Source organism: Centrocercus urophasianus, unplaced genomic scaffold (assembly GCF_019232065.1).
Source record: "Centrocercus urophasianus isolate 14NV4802_14NV808 unplaced genomic scaffold, USGS_Curo_1.0 seq_17, whole genome shotgun sequence".
Classification (NCBI taxonomy): Eukaryota; Metazoa; Chordata; class Aves; order Galliformes; family Phasianidae; genus Centrocercus; species Centrocercus urophasianus.
This window is the reverse complement of record NW_024884722.1, coordinates 25329090-25351094: the sequence shown is the minus strand read 5'-3', so window position 1 is coordinate 25351094 and position 22005 is coordinate 25329090. Positions and strand designations below refer to the sequence as shown.

Below are 22005 nucleotides of genomic sequence, written 5' to 3'. Positions count from 1 at the left end.
AGTTGCCTATGAAAATTCTTTATAGTGTAAATCACTGCTTACACCCACCGTGATGAAATGTGATGAGGTTGTTCTAGCAGTATGGGTCAGAAGGTAAAGCATTACTCTAGTCCAACCAAATAACAGTCGGTGTTAATTCAGTGGCTGTACCAAAGGCTGCATTACTGTGTTTAAACCAAAAGTATTTCAGCCAATGTTTCCCCCTACACAGACTCAGTATTTTGTCCACATTTGCATATTATAGGATATACAGCATCTGAAGTGAGTAATTCTATTTTTCATTACTATATGAACTAAGTACATAAATCTGTCAAAAATAACAAACCAGCAAACAAGTGAGATGTCTACCATATGTTATCAAATGAGTTGGCATAATGCCTGGTTCAAGGAAGTCTGTGCCCATTGTCTAGGTAGCATATTGTATGTTGAAGTTTTGGTTAAGTCTGATACACACTGTAACAAGATTCAAGTACTTAGCTGCCAGTTTTGTGCTAGAGTGTGACTCTGAGTTGATACCTCGGTTAAGGAAAAGGAGACTGCAGTAGTAATGCACAGAGTTTCTGGAAAAGGAAGTAAGATTTGTCCAGAAAAAGGGCTTGTTTAAAAAACAAGACAAAACAAATAAATCATTTCTTCATCTGAGATGAGGCTGAACATGCGTCTGTGAAGAAATAAGGACAGTTTTTTATCTGAAAAGTAGGACAAACAAAATTATTTCCCTGAAGTCTCTTCCTAGACTGACACCTATTTCTTAATGCGTAAGTTACTGGTGAGTGAGGCATTCCATCCAATGGCTACCTTGAGTAAAAATAGAGGAAGAGTGGCTCTCCTTCTCTCCTTTCATACCTTGAAAAATCAAAATGTGATCTTAGCACACTTGAGACATCAGAATCCACTTTGAGAAAAGATAAATGTGGGGCTGCTTGGGAGCCGAACGTGTTTCTGAAAACCAGTACTGTAAGGGCTCTCTTACTTGGGAACAGTTTTCCTTGTATTCTTTCTTTTACCACGTATTTTCTGACCTGTTTGTTCTATTCTGCTTTTTATATTTTAAGTGTTGAGAAGGTTTATTTGTACATGTATTTTTCTTACACTGGGCTCATGTGTTATTGGCTGTCAGCTTTGGTCCTCAGCTTTTGATGATGCAGAAAATTAATGGAGTCTTCAGCTCAGGCATTATGATAATAGAGTGTTCAAGGATGTGCCATCACCACCCACAAGACTCAATAGCTCATACTACCAATAAGCTCTTCGTCCTTTGGATTGCTGTTTTAATAACCTTAATATTTTGTATTGTGGTATTTTACTGTTGGCTTCCACACACCTAAATAAAGACAAGTTGTTTGAAATGCATCAGGAGGAAAGGCCAAGGAAGATGTATTCTCTTTTGGGAAGCATATCTCTTTACTGGTGGCATGCTTTCTACCTACTCAAAAGCAAACTTCAAGGTGACTTATCAGTTTTAGCCAGCTGTGGTGAGGGATAACATTTTTAGAGAACCGCTATAGAGGAAGGATGGCAGTAACTACTGTCAAGAGGATATTTTACCACTGGACTCAGAATAGCTGTGCTGATCTAGATGGCTGCTGAGCTCTCTGCATACCCAAGTTAATTTGTACTTTTTGTTGTACTTGTTGTGGTAATGTTTTGAAAACAAGATAAGGTGAAACAAGACCTTGGGAAGTGGGGAAGGGTGTTGAAAACTTTTATACTGTGTTTTTACTTGAAGGTAGAGTGCAGCACATAAGACAGGAAGCTAATGCTGAAGGGAGAGCACTAATATAAAGATGATAGGAAAATACAATGTATGGAAATCCAAAAGTGAATCAGAAAAGAGTATGGCAGGTGCATTGTTTGGTTGCTGCCTGCAAATAATGCTAGGAAGCTGTGGAAGTGGATTCAGTGATTCCTTTCCTCGCTCTGACCAACCTTACAGATAAACATGCTAAGTCTCCCTGGGGAGCCACAGAGGACCCAATCCTAATCAAATTCTTGAACTTCAGATGAATTGTGGATCCTCTGGAGCAGACAGAGGCTGCTGGTTGTGATGATGATGTGTTAGATGGTAGAGAATACTACAGGGTGGTAGTCCAAGCAAGTCCGTTCCTGCGAAGGACAAAACACAGTAAGCTGTGGCAGGTATCTCCTTGCCCTTGTTTTATGAGGATGTAGTTACAGCTCTGTAGTTTTTTGCTGTTATCTCCTTGATCCTTATAAGGCCTTAACTGCAGGAATATTCTGCTTTCTTGGAGAAATCCTTCCTTTGAAAAATGGTTTTCTTGACCAAAGAAGCTTTAAAAATAGAATTTAGTTTTCTCGCTGCCTCCTTTAACATCAGCCACGATGAATAGTTGAGCAAATAGGGCATGGTGCGCTGTTCCATGTTTTCAGATCGTGGGAGCAATTATTTGACGTGTTTCTATCTAGTATGGAGCTCTGTAACTAAGCAGACAAAATGCCAACCAGCAGGCTGGCTGGAGCAGTTCGCACCAGCTCCCTTAATGCCCTGTCCCCCTGCCTCTGTGGAAGTGAAGTGCCAGAAGGCACAATCTGCCCCACAGCATATGAGCCGCATGACTATTTTCAGCTGCTTTTAAATCATCTGCTGTCTTGTATAAAAATAATTGAGAACTACAGTACAAAGCCAATAGCTCCAAAATAGCCCGACTCATAGAAGATGGATAGTCCAGAGGAAACATGATCCTGCGTGACCAAGCATCTCTAGTCTCCATCCTGCTTAAATGCAGCTGTTTTAAGCATCGGGAAATAGAAAATATGCTGCCTATCTATAAAAAGCTACTTAAAAATAAAATTACTAGATCCATATCTTGCAGTGCAGACTTGTATCTTTAACATGTCTTGTATGCTGGAGTCAAAAATAAGCCCTTCAGCTTTTTTAAATTTTTTATTATTTTTTTTACTTTTGCTGATGGTAGGTGGGTTTTGAAGCATTTTTCTGGTTTGTTTTCCATAACTGTTAAGCCATTTCTACTTTGGATACATTTTGTTTTGTTTTTTATTTTAGGAAGTTTTCCTATGAGCTAAGGTTTATTAACTGAAAGGTGGTTATTTGTCATTTCAGCAGCAGCACTTTCAGGGTACAGCAAACAATCTGTATGCAGCTAATGTATTCTAACCAAAGGGAATGGGCTTTTGTTTATGTAATTATTTAGTGAGACAAATATATGGGCAAAACTTCCCAAGCTTACGTACCAAGAATGGTACGTAAAGGACAAGTATTAGCTGGAAGCACAAATAACAGGAATGACCACATAGAGTTCTACTATCTATTAGTGGTGAAAACTTGCAAATCATTTCTTCAAAAATGAAGCTTCTATGAGTTCATTTAAACCTTCTGTACAAGGCCATTTTTCATAAATGCTTTGATAGCAGATTCACAGAAAGTAACTCAAGGTGCCTTCAAAAGATCCAAAACCTTTTGAAACCATCTGGAGCACTAGACCTGTGTGATGTCACCATGTTTTGTCATCTTTGCTGAAGATGCAGTTACAGAGCTTCCCTGGTGATTCCAGGTTAATGGCCTAAGTGCAGCAAACCCTGGAAGTGGGTAATCATGCCTCCCACTTCCCCCTCCCCCCCCCCCGCGCCCCCCCCCCCCTTTCCCTTCTGAAACCAAAGTCAATTAGTAATTTCAGAACAGTGTTTTTCTACAGAAGAGCAAGGCTCTAGGGGTGGACAGAGATGCAGGGAGGTGGTTTTTCCATTTATTTGAGGTGCTGAGGTACTAGAGGACTTGTGTTAACTTAGCAGGAATGGCTCACTAACTCCAGGTGATAACGGAGTAATTGGGACAAACTGAGTAAAACGTATTGAGCAGCTCATCGCCCATCAGCATTATTAACAGTGGCAGAGAGGTGGTGCTTTGCAGGTTTGCTGGGGGAGGTAGTGAGCTAATACAATGAACATTTTACAACTCCAGGACTTGTTTCTTCTCCCTCTACCACCTTAGCTAAGAATAAACTTTACCTTGTTATGTTTTCATTTGAACTTCAGCCAAGAAATTTATGTCCAGATATAACTAACCCATCGTTCTTATGGCTCTTCTTGGAAGGCAGCTGTGGCTCTTGATTTCTTTGTTCTTTCTGAGAGGTGGGTTGCTTTTTGTTTTATTTTCTTTTTTTCTCCCTTAATGAAGTAATGAAGTTCCATGTAATAGGAATGGTCTCAAAAGCTGAGATTAAATTGGTTATTGAGAATGGCCAGGCTACGAGAAAAGTGACTGGTATTGCAGTAAAGTACACTGCATTAAGCAATAAACTGTGCTTTAGCGATAAGAATGCTAGGAAAAGCTCTAATGTAAAGCAGGCTAGTAAAAGCACACACAATGTGCTGGACAAGCAGGTACTCCCTGCTTATAGGAAGGAGCAAGCCTGGCTTTTAAAAAGGATATTTGCTACACCCAGACTAGCAAGGAGACACATATCCAAACAAAACCCACAATACTGAAAGACAAGCCTCCTCAGTGGTGTGCATGCTTTTTATTAATAATGTGAAAACGAGACATTTGTTGCAAATATCAGATGTTAAGGTGACTGATACCAAAAGCATCCCACAGTCATGAAGATTCTTTAAGAGTAACACTCCTAACAAAACAGAATTTGTTAATTAACTCTTGCCTTTTGAACCTCAGCGTTGCTGGAGGACCATGTAGTCTAAGGGGGTCAGCAACAACCTGAGATAATACTTGGAGATACTGACTTCAAGATGCAATAAAAATGTATACTCTTCTGTGCAATATACCACACAAAATCTTTATCTCAGCTCTTATTAGTCTGCCAGCAGACCTACTGAAAGTAGATTGAATAACTGGCTATATTGCCTTTCCCTGCTGCACTTAACTGTTTGCTGCTTCTCACTCCGTGTTCTTAAGAGACTAACAAACAAAAACCTATATATGTGACTAAGACCTTGATGTGACCATATTGGAGGAGATCTGTGTTGTAAAATAAGTTTGGTTTGTTGTTTTTTTTTTTTTTCCCAAATTCCTTCCTTAATTTTATTCTATTTGACAAAATGTAATTTTGGTGAAAGTGGAATCCTGTTGTTTAAAATCTCTAATGAATGATCACTACAGGTTTTGTTGGGGTTTGTTAATCAACAACCTAGAAACTATGATGCTGTACTGCCCTGAATGGTTGATATGCTCTGGCATTTGATAGAGCCCTTTTTCCTGAGATAATACAAAAGTCGTAGCAAAAAAAGGATCTACTTGCAAAGAAAAGACGAGTAAGGAGTGAAGTCTGGGAGAACAGAGACAGGGCAGGCAAGACAAGTTTGCTTCTTTTAAAAAAATCAATCCAAGTGGATTTTGGATTGAAACAGATGTAGAAAAACCACTATTTTCAAAGGTACTATATGGAGGCCTGGCGGTAAACACAGACTAAAAGCACTTTGTTACATATGTTGAAATATAGCATAGTCATTTAACAAGTTGCTAGACAGAACAGCCCTGCCTTTCAGATAAAACTGTCATAAGCAAAGTCATTGCATTGTTCAGATTCAAGATGCACGTGTAACTTTTTACACACCAATATCAGAATAATGATCTGTTCCATATTTGTTCTTTTGCTCTGTGATTAGAAAATTGTCTATTGTTACTAGAATAGTCTATCAGTGGGATGTTGTAGGGCTTGCGAGTACACTAGGAAGCAGAACACTCATTAATTAATTAAAGCCTTTTAAAGAGCTATTATTTCTATATAGCAGTCACTGTGTTTTTTTTATTACATTCTTAGATCCATGTTGTTATAACACTGTTTCATCAAAAATTTTCAAACTTAGATATCCATCCCTATTTTGATAGGCCTTGGAGGTGGTTGATTTTCAGGTCTTTCAATCTAGATTAAAGCTAAGAGCCCAGACCCTCAGCTAGCATCAGGCAGTCCAGCTGTTTTGATCAGTGTAATGATCCCGATTAAGTATCTGTAGCAACAAACACAGTGCTTAAAAATCCTGTATGTCCTAAACTACATGCAGTTTAGTATCAGTGGTGAAGGAACACTTGACTAGCAAATGCAGAAGGAGGTGGGGCACAGTTTGACACCCTGCATTCTGCTTTTCACTGCCTGTGACACAGTGCCATGGCGTATTGCTCAGAAGTGCTCTGCTGAAACCTGTCAGTATGAAGGCATGATAGTTTGACACTGCAAAACGAGTACTTTTCATCTCTGTGCAGTTAAATAATCCAATGTCATTTTCAAGTAATTTAAGCAAATGTGAAGTTACAGATTTATAGAAAAGCAAAACACTAACATACGGTTATTAAATAAGTAGGGGGAAAAGTGAAAAATCATCAGAATTTTAAGAGAGGAGCATAAAAAGTGACAGAACATTAGACTATTTCTGAATTCTCTCTGAATTCACTCATGACTTGAACAGGATGGATTCTCTTCTTTGCAGAACCTTTTCTGACAGCAGCATAGATTTCTTCTGGCTTCTCTCTTTTAATTAGGGGCTTCTTCTCTGGAGCTTTCATTCTCCACATCACAACAGGATGTCGCGGGCCAGTAGGACTCTGGATCTTGATAATCTTTGTGGATGCAATGTAGGACATCTTCACTGTCTGCACCACAGCGTTCATTAAATTTTTGGCAGCCTGAATTAGTGAGGTGACACTATCCAACTGTAGTAAGAAACAGAAACATAAGCCTAGGAAAGCAGGTCTGCTTTTAACCGCAATATCCTCAGGATTAAACAACAGTTAAAACCTAAGACTAATATAGTAAAGCATAATTTCTTTGTTTTCTCTTGGTGTGCTTGATCATTATATTCATGTTTCATTGATCAGTATTAAAGTGATACACAGGACTCTGGGCTGGTAAAGTGTAACGGCTGTTTGTTGCTTGCCTTTGTCTAAGAAGTGAGAATTCATGATTCTTATCTGCAGGGTTTCACTGCAATTACTACTGATGGGTAATGAAAACACCTCAAAGAAGAGCTATAAAAATGTTACCTATTATTTTCTTTGCATCAGCACTAGGTAAATTCTCCAGCTGCTCCCATCACATTCCAGTCTTTCTTTTGTGCTTCTGTGCATTGCAGGGATGCTGTGAAGTGGCTGAATTAGTAGCTGCTGAATGTAGTCTCAATGACCAAAATTTTTAAAGCTAGTAAATGTGGGCTAGTGCACACAAACTGCAGTGATTGTGTGTTTTTTTTTTTTTTTTTTTTTTTCCCCCCAGGAATGAGAACCTTGAGAGGCAGAATGCAAGACAAACCTCTGTATCACATATCACTGTATTCAACAGCACGCTACACAGCCAAGCAAGTGTTAAAGGTATTCTCCATAGATATTTCTGGAAATAAAAAGTAGTATATCTTGATTCCAACTGAAAATTGACTGACTGTAGAGGGGGGGAAAAAAAAAAAAAGACAGTTTTAATTACTATGTTATCTTTGCAGTGCTGCTCTGTAGGGGAATACAAAATCTGAACATACTGTTCTCTTCTCACCTAAGGCTTGCATGGTGTGTAGGGACTGAAAGCAGACAGTGCTGGGCCACTTTACTTTCTTAGTTCTCTCCTTAGTCCCAGTGACTTTGGTAGCCTGGACTGATGCTGACGTATTAGTGTTGCGCAGTACAGTTGTATGAAAGGCCAACACAGACCTATGGCATGTGCTGAGTACAGGCATTTTATTCTGACATAACCCCCTCCCACAATGAACCTTCTCAAACTCTTGTGTCTTAGTTTCAGCTGGATGGAATTGTTTTCTTCAAAGTGTCTGGTATGATGCTATGTTTTGGTTCTAGGAGAAAAACAATGCTTATAACACACTGATGTTTATAGCTGCTGCTAAGCAGCACTGTAGAGAGCCAAACTCATTCTCAGTGATGGGCAGAAAGAGTTAGGAGGGAACAGAGTATGGACAGGTGCCTTAAACCGGCCAAAGGGATATTCTGTACCATAGAAAGGAGTTCTGGAGAGGGTGGGAGTTAACCTCTCTCTTCCACTGTTTGGGGTACTAGCTAAGCATCAGTCAGGAGTGGTGAGCAATTATTTGTGCATCATTTGCTACATATATTTATAGTAGTAATTATTTTACTTTACTTCATCTTGGTAAATATCTCAATCCATGAGTTCTACTTTGTTATTTTTTTGTTTTTATTCTTTCCCCTGTCCCACTGGGAATAGGGGGTAGTGAGCAAACAACTGTGTGGTGCTCAGCCATCTTCTGGGTTAAATCACAACAGTCAGAAAGCACAATTCGGGTCTGACACACTTTAGATGGTGATGTCTAGCAGGATGTATGCAGAAAAGTTGCTGTTATGATGGGAGGAGCCTACGCTGAGGGCTGTGTCTTGATAAAAGCCAAGAGTAAGAGCAAGGATTTTACTATAGGCCAACACTGGCAGAAGAATTGATTGTATAATTGGCCATCAGTGTTACTTAAAACATTCGAAAATGAGGTGGTTACCTTCTCATTTTGCATGTTTTTTGAATACAGACTGATAAGGCTCAGGGACCTCCTACCAGAATAGGGCTAAGATCACAGAGGGAGAGGAACTGATGAGTGCAGCTGTCTGACTATGTCTCCTGGTCTTAAAATCCAGCTGCAGAGGATTGCTTTGTCTGTTTGTTGCAACTGTGCCCAATGTTAGGCCACTGTGTGCCACCCTTGTGCACTGAAAAGGTATATACACATCCATTGCACTCAAACAGGAAGAAAGTAGGCTGTGTTTTGACTCTTTGGGAAGGTGTTGGTTTTTTTTTTCTTTTGGTTTGTTTTTCTTGACATAGCTAAATAATGCCATAATTCATGTTAAGCACAGGACTCACATTTGTTTACAATTTAAATGTTTATAATGAATGCTGTCTTTCCCTTTTACTTTACAGTACTGTTTGTATTTTGATAGTGTTCCCAGGAAATGGTAGAGGTACATATATATGGTATAAATCACCTTAGCTAGTAGCTTTTTATTTAAAGATACCACTCTGTATTAAATTATAAGGCTGACAATTTCGATTGTAAAGGAATCTCCATTTTGAATAGCTTGAAGAAAGCCCTTGAGAAATAGTTACTATTTATTTAAATCTCATTGATTAACATTTATTGCTTATATGTGTTGTAAATACAGAGGTTGCTCCAAAGGTAATGCCTCTTAGTCATTTCCAGGAAAACTACAACAGATGCAAGTACCATAACAAAGCTGTTTGATAGAGCAAATGCTCAGGTACAAAAAACACTGCTTCTCAACATAGTCACCAGCAGTAGCTGATTGGAGCAGATGAGCTGATCGAGACACTCTGCATTTTGTGGTGTGACAGCTGTACGTGGCTGTCCAGAATGCGACTTGTCTTTCACACTGCTGTCACCACTGCTGAAACACACCACCCACTGCCACACTGTGCTTGTACCCGCTGGTTGGTCTCTATAAACATTCAGTAAGTGTCAATGAATGTCAACGGGCACCATTTTTTCCACACGGAAGAATTTAATTACACACCTTTGCTGCAGATGCTATTGTGTCAGTCTGCCCCTCTGCTGTCATATGCCACATGGCAACAAAATGCAAGGGAATATTGCTGTAAAATAACGTCCACCTGAGCAACCCACCATTTTATGATGTTCTTGCCAAAGTAAGGAAGAAAAGCAATGAAAAAATCATGCAAAATTTGCATCAGTTTGCATCTCTCAAAGGAGAGATGTTGTGCTTTCTACTTCTTGCACATGCATTTATATGTGTAAAGGTGTGTACAGAAATACTTTGTGTACATGCACACAGCAATTGTTTATTAAATTTTGCACTTGTGCATATACCACTGATGAAGCTCATTACAGTTTGGAGATAATTGAAAGTGTTATTTCAACTTTGTGTGTCCTGTTTTGAAACATTTTTCCCTCTTCTGTAACAGCAATTGAGGACCTTAATGGGAGAATGATCTTCAGTTTGATCACGCAGCATTCCAAACACTTTTGCAGTATGCAGATTTGCAAACTGATGTGTTAGCGAAGGTGGTCTCCCCTTAGCCAGGGCAAGTGAATTTGTGAGTGAATTGATGAGGTGAGGGGAATGTGTTACTGTCTCTGTACAGTTGTTTTTGTAACACTTTATATGCAGGAATGCATGTAAGGCAAAAAACAGCAATAACTCGGGAAACGATTGGATTTGCATTTTTGGAATTAAATCTGAACAGAAAGATCTCTAGTTAATACTGTACCTTCCTCCAGAAATGCTAGGAAAAAACCAAAGCCATATTCTTTTGTCACAGGAGGTTAAAATGCTAAGAGGACTAATTGCACATATCTGTGAAAACATCTAAAATTTGGCATGGCCTTGGTGCAGCACACAAGATTTTTAGAAAGGATTTCCAGTTTATAATAATTATGTAATCTTTGTATGACAATAGTTTAAATGTATTTGGGGGCTGCCTAGCCGTGCTAGTAGGCTTAGCAGTTCAACGTAATAGCTGTGATGCTGTTTAAGAAAAATAGCGGAATTTTGTCTGTCTTTACGCTGTTGCTTTCTAGATCAGCAGGCAAAGCCATGAGAATCCCGTTTTTCATTGGCTGATAGAGGCATCGTAAGTACTTGCTTTTTTCTACCATTCTGTGTATCACAGAATCACCGAAGCTGGAAAACATACGATCATCCAGTCCAACCATCCACCTATCACCAATAGTTCTCACTAAACCATGTCCCTGAACACAACGTCCAAGCATTCCTTGAACACCCCCAGGGTCGGTGACTCCACCACCTTCCAGGGCAGCCCACTCCAGTGCCTGACCACTCTTTTAGAAAAGTAGTATTTCCTAACGTCCAGCCTCAATCTCCCCTGGCGCAGCTTGAAGCCATTCCCTCTAGTCCTATCACCAGTTACACAAGAGAAGAGGCTGACCCCCAGCTCACTACAACCTCCCTTCAGGTAGTTATAGCAAGCAATGAGGTCTCCCCTGAGCCTCTTCTTCTCCAGGCTGAACAATCCCAGCTTCTTCAGCAACTCCTCATAAGGCCTGTGCTCCAGACCCCTCACCAGCTTTGTTGCCCCGCTCTGGACACGCTCCAGGGCCTCCATGTCTTTCTCACAGTGAGGGGCCCCAAGGAAAACACAGCTCTCTAAATGCAGCCTCAGCAGACCTGAGTACAGAGGGATGATCACCTCCCTGCTCCTGCTGCCTGCGCTATTTCTGATACAAGCCAGGACACCATTGGCCTTCAGCATTTTGTTCTCAACTGGAAGTACGACTATGAGGATCAGTTGTTGTGCATACATCCATACAGCTGTGTGTACTTGATATATATTAAAAGACTATTGTTTCTTAAAAAACTAGCTAATCTGGAGTAACAGCAAAAATTTTTTTTGCTGTTTTTAAGAATCTAAAAAGAAAAACATCCGCAATTGCAATTCATGCTTCACTTTCTTATAGTCTGCCTAAAGTAAGAGTTAAAGAAAAAGGTAGAGAACAAAAGACATTCAGATCTATGCTAGAACATATCATGAGCACAGGAAAGGACAATGTCAAGTGAAGATATTTTAGTTTGTATTGACTGTAATTCATGCCATTTTTCTACTTACAGCAGACATGATGAGCTCTCCACCTAGATTCTGGATTTCTGCTTTAACTTGACTGCAGATTTTGAGCTGATGGGAGTACAGCTTGATCTGTTCTAGGTAAGCCAACAAATCCTGTTTACATGACTGGTCTGGACACTGAGGATTAAGAAAAGAACAGTAAAGCATGTGCATTTCATTTTAGACATCATATTAAATACTTAACTGAGGAGTATTTAAATCACTCATACAAACATCCTTGTACTCTTTTCTTTTACGCTGCAGGGACTGCTTTAGTAACACTGCTAACCAAATTATTTAATGTACGGAATGACTGTTCTTCTATTCCTAAGAGGCTTTATTTCTAAGTTACCTAGAAGTAATAGTTAAATAGCAAATGTAAACACAAATGCAAGAAGAATGTTAACATTTATAAAAGTTATGCTTTATCTCCTAATATCAATCTGTTGTTTTTTTTTTTTTTTTAAATTTTATATCCATTTTATTCAGCTTGATGTCAGATGTGCTGTTTCAATGGGAACAGGAAAATAACAACAGCTTACGGCTCATTCACTGATTTCAGTACTTAAAAAAAAAACTGTATGTTATCTTTTCCACCTTCACTTCTGTGAGCTCCCACAAATACTTGGAGGGGAAGTACTGGTTTAAATAAACCTATAGTGGGCTAAAAGCCTGAAAAAGCAATAATTGTACTTAATTCAAGAAATACTTTACATAAACAACTGGCTTTGCTGAAGAAACCTGGTAGTTGTTCAAAATGGGATGTGTTTATTTCAAGTGCGATGGTTCTTCATGGCTCTGCAGTAGTAAATCAAAAAGTTCATGTTTTGGTCTTTTAGAAGAGGCAGCAAAGAATATAGCAAATGAATCTGAAAAATTGTTGATTACTATGAATGAAATATCAGTCCTTACTGTGTTCAGCTAGATCCACTACTGAAGTGTTCTCTGTACTTCACCATAGTTTAAAAGAAAAACAGAACAGACTTTCTCAACACCCTCTCAACATGCACCGTTTTCAAAGCATAACCAGTATTCAAATCTCAGTGACTGTTGAGAAGACTTGAATACTTGTTTACTTCTTACAGTAATTAACAAAAAAATCTGTCCTTCTGGCCAAATGCAGCTGTAACCTTTTTAAGCATCACAACTATATTAAAGGTCTATTTCCTAGAATAAGGTGCTTGCTTTTATATTACTCTGTGATTTACTTCTCCCCACTGGAAAACCTCACTAGATAGAAAGACAGGGTACTAATACAGTATCTCATGCACTTCAAGTTGTGACAGCATCAATTATAGAAACTCAGAGACAACACTATTTTAATTTCTTACATAATACTCTTACATAACATTTGCAAGTTAGGCACATTTCCTATCTTCTTTTTATACACTTAGGGAAGAAATGTGTAACATTTTAGGAATGCCAAAGAGATGGTATGCACCAAAGATAGGGAAAACATAACCTCCTCAGAGACCCTGAGGTTAAACTAGTTCTATCAAAATACCAGTCTAGCGCTCAGCAGCATTTAGAAAAGCAAGTGTAAGGCATTGCTGGAAAAAAGCATAAATACATTTCATAAGCCTGTAGGATAACCACAGCTTCAATGAAATACAGCTTTATTAAAGCAAAGCTTTACTCTACCTGGTGCAGGTAAAGAAGTATCATAAAATACATGCTGTTATCTTACTGAGTCCTGTGTATGTTCACTATTTACCTAAAGAAACCTTTGGTCTGACACACTATACCCATTTTTATGTACTTTACCCATAAAACTTTATGAGAAAGGAGGCATTTCTAGGAGTAAAGATAACATTTTATGTTACCTTAGGTAAGATAAAGTACAATAAAGCCAAATTAAAGACTCATACCTTATAGCATATCCCAATCAACCACAAACAGATGCTAGAAAGAAATGTACTCTGTGAAGAGGGTATTCCATAAGGAACCCTCTGTGTATTACTCAGAAACATCTGGTACAAACAACACTTGCTTACTAGTAAGACAAAACACTCAGCTGAAACAGAAAATAATTTAAAAATACTGAGATTAATCATTCCACAGCCCATTGATGGGTACCAGTTCAATGCCTAGCGCACAGAAACAAGTTCTTAGCTAGAATTCCTGGCAAAGAGTGAGGGCTTCTTTTTGATATACAAGGGCTGCTCCAAAAGTAAAAGTCTTCATTTTATTATGTTGGCCCACAACATCAGAGGTATGTAGAGGTTGAACCACCCCACCAGTAGTCCATTACATTTTTTTGCTGTGCAATAAACGGCAACAGAGGGGCAATCTGCCAAATGGTGTCTGATATACAAGTGCATATGAAGCTAAGGGGGGTCACTGAATTCTTCCATGTAGGAAAAAACAGCACCCACTGACATACACTAATGCTTGGTGATCATATGGAGACCAGCCAATGGATGTGAACACAGTGACAGCTACATTTCCAGCAGTGGCAATGGTAATGGTGCATCACCTCCATTGGTGCAGATTTTGGTGAGCGCATGCAGGGTCTGGTTCATTGCTGACTAAAATGCATAGCTAATGGTGGGGACAATGTCAAAAAATAGTGTTTTGTAGCTGACAATTTGCTCTCTCAACTATTGCTATTATCCTTTTTATGTGTGTTGTAGCTTCCACATAAATAAGCAGGAGGCATTACTTCAGAGCATCCTGCATATATCGGAGTTAGCAGAATGTTAACAAAAGCTTTCTGTAGAAAAAGAATCAGAACGGCATCCACGAGAATTCTGACAATAAAGAAAATTGTTCCTACTTTATTTTGATTTCACCCCATTTGCTAACACAGTCAGCAGAATTTCCCTAGAATCTGAATCTGTCTTCACAGTGAGCAATACTGGACACAATCATACACAAACCCACTACTCTACGTAATTGCTTATATGTGACTTATTGCAACTATTTGTTAGCTGTAAGTTTTTAGGTGATCGCTCCTGTAGTTAGATGATCATTTTGGCACATCTGCTTGGTTCATATCAGCTATTTAAAATATTATAGAATCATAGAGAGGCCTGGGTTGAAAAGGATCCCTGCTGTGGGCAGGGTTGCCAGCCACTAGACCAGGCTGCCCAGAGCTACATCCAGCCTTACCTTGAGTGCCTCCAGGGATGTGGCATCCACAACCTCTCTGGGCAACCTGTTCCAGTGCATCACCACCCTCTGATTGAAAGTATCTATCATATCATCAGCTTATGTACATCTATCAGCATCTAAAATGTGATGTATTTTTTTTAATTTCAGGACAACTTTCCTAGGTACCTGAAAACAACTTCTTAATTAGGAGATTACCTGATTCTGTAGGAAGAAATGTTTCATATTGATTGCTACACTTCCAGAATTTTAAAGTAATTTATGTTTTGTTGCATTGATGTGCTGAGTAGAAGACCACTGCACATTGAGGAGTTAGAGATCCACAAAACAGAGAAGGTGAGCCTCTGGCCAGGCCTCTGCACATATCATCCTTTTTGTTTGACACCAGAAAAGTGGTGGGTTGTTTTTCTTTTTTTTTTCTTGTTAGAAAATCCTGTCAATAGCTCCAATGATGGAAACTGGGGATATCTCTTGCATGGACAGGATCTGTCCAGACTGCTTGCATAGATTTAAGGCCCATTTGATGTTGCACTGGGTTTCTACCATCTGAAAGGAATAGGATTACTTGATTTCCTCCTCATAGGAATTCTGATAAACAGCATTTTAAATGATACCTCACAGTCCAAGTGCCTATCTTACTGGGATCATAATGTACCAGCACCTCCTGCTGCTGAAACGATTATTACTGAGGAGTCTTGTAGTAAAGACCTTAATCTACAGCATATGTCACTAAAAACAATATACTACCTTCATCTTTGGGATTTCAGGTCACAAATTTGACAATGAATTTGAAATAATGCTATTTAAATTTATCAGCAATATACTTGTGATTAATTTGCCTAAGTTGATGCTGAATGTGATTATGTTTGCAGTTGTTAACTCTAAGTCATCTTTAAGTGCTGTGAATATGGACTGAATTCTGCTCATTCTAACATATAGAATCCCTTTCTTTTCAATACATGAAGATGTTGCAAAAATCAGAATTGAAGAACAGCATAACAGAGATGCTGTTGTAGCTGATCATTTGATAAAATACTGCAAATAGAATATCAGTTGTTTTTGTTTTTTTTCCCTCACACAAAATTATGCAAAATATCTAATTCCACAGTTATCAATTGTGATTCTCTGAAATTACATGGAGCATGAACAAGAATCGTTCATTTGGAAATGTTTTATGTCGTATTCTATTGAAGAGATACAATGATTGTTCATTATGCAGTGATTGCTTTTTCAGGCTTTTTCCCAGGTTTCAATCTTGACAGAGAAAAAAGAGCAAGTTTTGCTTTTCTTCCTCATGTCTCTTTGAATACTGAATACGTTCATCATATGTTACCAGGGTCCTGATAAAAGCAAAGGCATAGTCAAGAGTAATACTTGAGTCCTGGGATGACTGTGAAGATGAAAGTAAAGTAAATGACAATATTAGAAATGATAACAAATAATTGAAGTGATGTAGGGTAAGCTCAACAGCAGATGTCATAAGCATTAGAAGCAAATAAGCATATACAGTAAAATAAGAGATTAGTTCAACATTAAACATGATTCAAAGACATAAAACTGAGTCAGATGTCTTTGTCAGTAAGTTCGATACTTCTGCAGTGAATATAACTACAACCACAGCTAGACAGGCATCTGACTTAGTAAAAAGTAGAATCTTGCTCTTACTCCTACTGTCAGATGAATAATATGATTCAGTTCTCTGGTGACTAGAAATCTTTCAATTTCTATTCCCAAGCAAAACCACCCTTTACCATACAGAGTATTTTTCTCACTGTGCTTTTCTTCAATCTACGTGGTATTTGTGAAGACTAACAATTGTTATTTTACCATATTTCCTCTGCTCTGCTCTCTTGAAAAGAAATGTTACATTCTGTTGACTACCTAATAGCTGTTCAATTCATTTGGTTCAAACTGAAGGAACCCTTCAAGAATTTGGTGTCCAGGCTGGAACAGAAGCTTTGATCAAGTTTTGTGAACAGCTTTCCCAGTGGCATTAACCTATTTTTTCAGTAAATATGCCACGTGTTCTCTTTCAGTAAAAAGCAAATTATGTGTAACTTAGAATTGTGTGTAAAAATGGATTTGTATTATTTACTTCAAAAGAGAAAACCAATGACTGTACATCATACCAACTGTAAGGTTTGTGTTTTAACGTAAAAGTCCATGCATGTGGTTTTTTTCACCATTATATATAAACTCACTATTGTATTTGAGGTACATGTGAGAAAAGTAAGGTGAATCAAGGCTCATTAACTATGTGCAATCTCTTACTTGGGACCAACAGAAATTATCTGAGTGAATTTAGTAAAAGAGTTAATTAAAATGTAGTCACGTTTCCCAGCAACTAAGGAAACACGCTGGTTATCAGCACTAATAATTCATGGCTAATTCACTCTCACATTTCTAGTCTGGTGTTGTTGTAACAATACAAAAATAAAATTTTAGGTAATTAATATTTCTGTAAGAAAGACTGAATTTTCTATTCAAAAAGGAGTAAAAGGTTGTGACACATCTCTAGATTTGATAACACATAATTTTCTGCAATACATCAGTAATGATTACAGTTTTGAATTTTAATTTTTAATTGATGAAAGGAATTGATGAAGGATCCAGTTCATTTGAAAAGAGACATGCTGGAAGAACACTTGTCAAGATCAGAAATGGGGATGTTTAACCTTCCTTTTTTTTTTTTCCACAAATTCAGATCAGAACTTATCAAACTTCTATGGTATCTCTGTCTGGAATTCAGAGAGAGGAGTGACAGAAAAAGAAAACGCAGATTGTTGCTGCTTCATAGATATTAAGCAAGTGAAAAATCAAAAGTGAGGGGTAGAGAGAAAGTACGTGAGGATGTGGAAGACATCAAATATACCCTGCCACTCTGGACCTAAAAGCCAGCCACAAAGACTAGGAAAATAAATGGCTTCAATACTTGGAGACTGAAATTTCACTGGATTGTTCTTCTCTGGCCTGGTTCTGTAAAGCCCTACTGACCTTACCTACATGAGACAAGTGGCTTGTACTAATGTACTAAGTTACAATGCTGCCACTCTAGCCAGGAAGATGACCATGCCTATGCATTTACATGGCTCCTGTTTTGGAGTGGGTTTTGTTTTGTTGTGTGTGTTTTGCTTTGTTTTTTTAAGTTTCTTTTTGTTGTTGTTGTTGTTGTTATTTAGCTTATTTAGCTAGTAGAAGCTTTTAGAATTAACTGGAAACAAAGTAACTCTCACAGCTATAGAACTATTCATTTTATGATGATAGATATTTCTTTTCAGTGGTAAGAAACCATCTCAAGACTTCAGCTATGCAGATGGCAGAATTCTACCTATTGAGAAGGGTATTTAGATTGAAAGCAATTTGACATCAATAACCCAAAGAAAAGGCCAGTACTGGAGGAAAAAGATGTCAGAAGGAGAACCAAGATTCAGCAGAAAGCAAACATTCTGGAAAATACATATAATATGCTGCAAAACAAGTATTTTGAAGACAAAGAAGAAAACTAACATAAGCATGGTCCCAAGACCTAGCACCTGTTAACATTGCTTGGAAATACTATGCCACTTTGAGTTTCCACGTCTAAGCTGATTTGCCTCATTTTTTTTTCTGAGTAATTTAACTGAGAAAGTGAAGAAGGAACTACAGTGTTGCTAAATGTATATAGACAGGTATTTAAATAGTATGAGGAAGAGAATCCACCTGTACATGACATGGTCTATATATCCATCATCATCCAGATATCCATCTTCTCCAGGGGAAGTTGGGGAGAGAAGGAAAATCAGATCTAAAAATGTCATAACTATTTCTGTGTGTGACCTTCGCAGGTGTTGGAACTTCTGTGCACAGGTTAAGTTGTGACAAAGGTTAATGCATTGCTACATAAATAACCTACCTGATTGGCAATCAACCGTGCCAGGACATCCATCCTCGATCCTGACTCTGAAATCATTTTTGCAGCATTAATTACATCAGATGTGTTCTTCAATGGTCCTCTACCCCTTCAGATGAAACAGAGACTTTATTACATTATTCGAAACTGAGAATAAATCATAGCGATGCAGATTAGGCACAGAAGGACTCAATTGAATTAAAAAAAAAACCAAAAAACACTGATCTATACAGAAGCAACATTAATTAAATCCCCGCTTCCAAGTGTTTTGTTTTCACGTCCCACAGATTTGCACTGCTTGGCTTCAACTGGATGCAGAAGTACCAGAAAAATGTCACATGTTTTCATCCTGCAAGTGTAATCCATGCTAAATCCTAAAAACATGGATTTTTAAGTCCAGTTCCAATATGTCACATATAGATAATTCTATGGGAAAGGTGAAGGTTTAGTACAGAGACTGCTTGTGCTGCTTGCTCTAATTATCCTGCAGTTATACAACATTTATATTCCTTTCCCTTCCAGCAGTTTTCTGCTAGGTATTACCTAGTAAAGTATTTTCCAGTTATTACAAAAAAGAAAGTTTATCAGAGTGATGAATTCTGAGACTCATTGTGGATGTCCGGCTAAAAAACTCAGGCTATTTTATGAAATTGGTGTATGCAAGCATAAAGGAATTATGAACAGGAATGCAATGAAAATTAACAAATACCACTCAAAACTTGGATATGCCATATCTGAAAATGCTACATAGTTTTCAGAACAATTCAGCATAACCGTAAAATTCCTCTGAACAATTTTTTCAAGAAGCCACCTTCAGGCTTCTTCAACACTGAAATACTTCAGCTAAACTAAAAAGCAACATTTATTTTACCTCACACTTATGAAGTACGCACCGTGCTAAATTCAGCTCTGCATTTCAGCTTTTGTTACAGATTTGTAGTTTAAAATAACAAAAACAAACAAACAAAAACCAAACTCATTTGCCCTAAAACATTTTGTATGTGGTTACACATTCAGTTAAAAAAAAAAAAAAAAAAAAAAATCAGTAAAAAAGACAACGATGGCAACACCAGCATGGCTAATAATTGTTAAACTCTTACTTAAATACAGTGTTTTCCAAAAAACTATTCTTTGATCCTTGGGGGAAAAAAGCATGCTTTACAAATTATAGTTCCTTATTCTCAACTGTTGAAGCCTACACCTGGAAAAAAAAATACAAAAACACAGAACTGGATATCTTGCATATTATTTTGCTACAGAAAGGTATTTTCTTGACATGGAAAACCCATTGAGGCAATTTTCATTGTTGCTTTTACCTTTTACTCTTTAGTAGTACAGAGGAATACTTACACTGCATACTGAACCTATATAAAGAAATCCTGTAAAGTGAAGATCCAGACTTAACAGTGAAACTGTACAAAAAGTGACTATTATCTACAACTAAAGAACCAGGGAGAGGAGAGTGCAGAGTAAGTAACAGTGATAACTGATTTTTTTGCTTGGATTAACTACCTGGCTCCAGATGCTAAAGAGATGAAAAACAAATCTATGAAAGCCCTTCGTTTTTTCTTTCCTAGTCAGTAGACAGCTTCCTACCAGTTTTAGATTTTCTTGCATTTTGTGTGTCAAATTTGAAGTACGAAAATACACCTTGCTTTGGGAGTCTGTTTCACCGTCATCCATATAACTTGCCAGAATTTTTTTGCTGATACTTCACTTGGTTCCCTTTTAGAGCCATTGCATCAATGGTCTTTCCCTTCTACAAATGTAGTTCAGGACTATCCTCCACTAGGTGCAGAAGTATCCCTGCCTAATCTGTGAGAGTATTATGGTTCTAGTCTAGTTGCTAAAACTGAGTTAGTGTAGACAATATAGACCTCCATGCAGAAGCTTAAGAACATTAGCTTAGCACATTCATCCACAGTAGATTCTTAGAGAGAGGAAAAATAAATCCTCCCCACATAACTGTCTTAGTTTCAGCTGGATGGAATGATTTCCTTTGGAGTGACAGGTATGATGCTATATTTTGGTAGATACTGCTAAGTAGTGCTGTACGGAGCCAATGTTAAAGTAATGTTTAGTGTGCATTCAGCATTGCAGTCATCTTTAGGCTACAGAAACTGTATTATTGACATTTTTACTAATTACACTCTTTGATTTGTCTCGTTGGGGAATCTGGCTACGGAGAATATAGAGGTGAACGCCTTCCAGCAGTTTCTCAGCTTCCCTTTCACTTTTCCTTCATTCCCAAGAGCTCAGGAGACAGAGTAGCTCCTGAAAATTCTGAATATCTGTGGGATTTCAAACCAGCATGCTTCTATTGCTATGCATTGTGAATGTTATTCAGGCTAAGTTTAATATTTAACAATTATTTAAGAATATCACCCAGAGATCTGCCCCAAGACAGGACACTTCTGGATGACAGGGATTGTGGGATGGTGTGGGCAGATGGCTGGAGCAGTGGGCACCCCTAGTGCTTTGGAACTTCACCTCTGAATAACTGCAGAACTCTGAAGATCTAGTACAATATTTGGAAAAGATCTGCAGTTGCCTAGCAATCCTAAGGAGGCACACATCACTGCAGCGTGCTGGGGCTTGACCTATGTCTACCAAGCACTGTTCAACACTAACCAGCATCCTCAAGGAAAAGAAAAATAAATACCTCTCTGATGACAATGCAAGGGACCTTCTAACTTCATTAACAGGTCCTGCAGCAGCTCCAGTTCCTGCAATAGGTCCTGCAGCTGCTCCAAGCATTACGTGAGACCCTGCTGTGTCTCCAGCCCTCATGATGAACCCTGTAGCTGATCCTGCTATGGGTCCTGTGGCTGTTCCAAGTATTGCAATGAGAAAATGAAAAAAAATTCTTCCCAAGGGAGTTGCAGTAAGACAATACCATAAACCATTTGCAGGTCAGCAGCAGTATAAATTTTCTCCTTTACAAAGTTTTCCATCTTTTTTCTCTCTTCTATGAGAGAAATTCTAATTTCTAGGTTGTGGTGCTCATTAATTTTATTTTTTTAAAATTGGCCTGTCTTTCCCTTTTTTTTTTTTCAATTGGGTTCAGAGCCTACACTGCACTCTGAATGCCATTACTTGATTTATTGTTTGGAAGATCTATTTATTTCCGCACATATTACTATTTACAAGCACTGAAGCTGTATTAGATAAGTTTATAACAGGGCTCTGAAAACAAAGATGAGACACAAAGTACTGTATTTATGAGCAATTACATGCCCCAGGGTAGTGATGGATTATTATTAGATCATTTAAATCAATTGTTCTATCCAATGAGAAGACTGGGAGTAGCCCATAAATAATTACAGTGTGAAGTCTAGCTGTGTCTAACTAGGAGTTTAATTGATGTCTGTACAAATGAAATCAGTTGAGAGCATCTCAGCGAAGTCATGGAAGAGAAAAACCTTCACAGAAACTTCTCTTGAAAAGTATAAACACAAGAAAAAGCTTAGA

General features: G+C 38.1%; 1 protein-coding gene and 1 long non-coding RNA gene across 4 annotated transcripts in view; one reads left to right on the top strand and one right to left on the bottom strand.

Moving 5' to 3' along the window:
• Positions 1 to 22005, top strand: part of LOC122159892 — a 199930-nt gene that overhangs the window by 173794 nt on the left and 4131 nt on the right. Inside the window, exons 7-10 of one of the 2 annotated variants that reach the window (XR_006168693.1) lie at positions 7203 to 7297; positions 10492 to 10544; positions 11540 to 11633; positions 14796 to 15236. This is a non-coding gene — a long non-coding RNA (uncharacterized LOC122159892). Of the gene's footprint in view, positions 1 to 7202; positions 7298 to 10491; positions 10545 to 11539; positions 11634 to 14795; positions 15237 to 22005 lie in introns of those variants that run through there. The other variant, XR_006168694.1, reaches the window with a different exon arrangement.
• The window catches only part of CTNNA3 (catenin alpha 3), a 408816-nt gene continuing 392330 nt past the window's right edge, over positions 5520 to 22005 (bottom strand). The window contains exons 15-17 of one of the 2 annotated variants that reach the window (XM_042817894.1): positions 18538 to 18643; positions 11538 to 11672; positions 5520 to 6643 (exon numbers count right to left, since the gene is read on the bottom strand). In XM_042817894.1, the coding sequence (XP_042673828.1) occupies positions 6353 to 6643; positions 11538 to 11672; positions 18538 to 18643 (532 nt within the window). In that variant the 3' untranslated portion in view covers positions 5520 to 6352. The remainder of the gene's footprint in view (positions 6644 to 11537; positions 11673 to 18537; positions 18644 to 22005) is intronic. The other variant, XM_042817895.1, reaches the window with a different exon arrangement.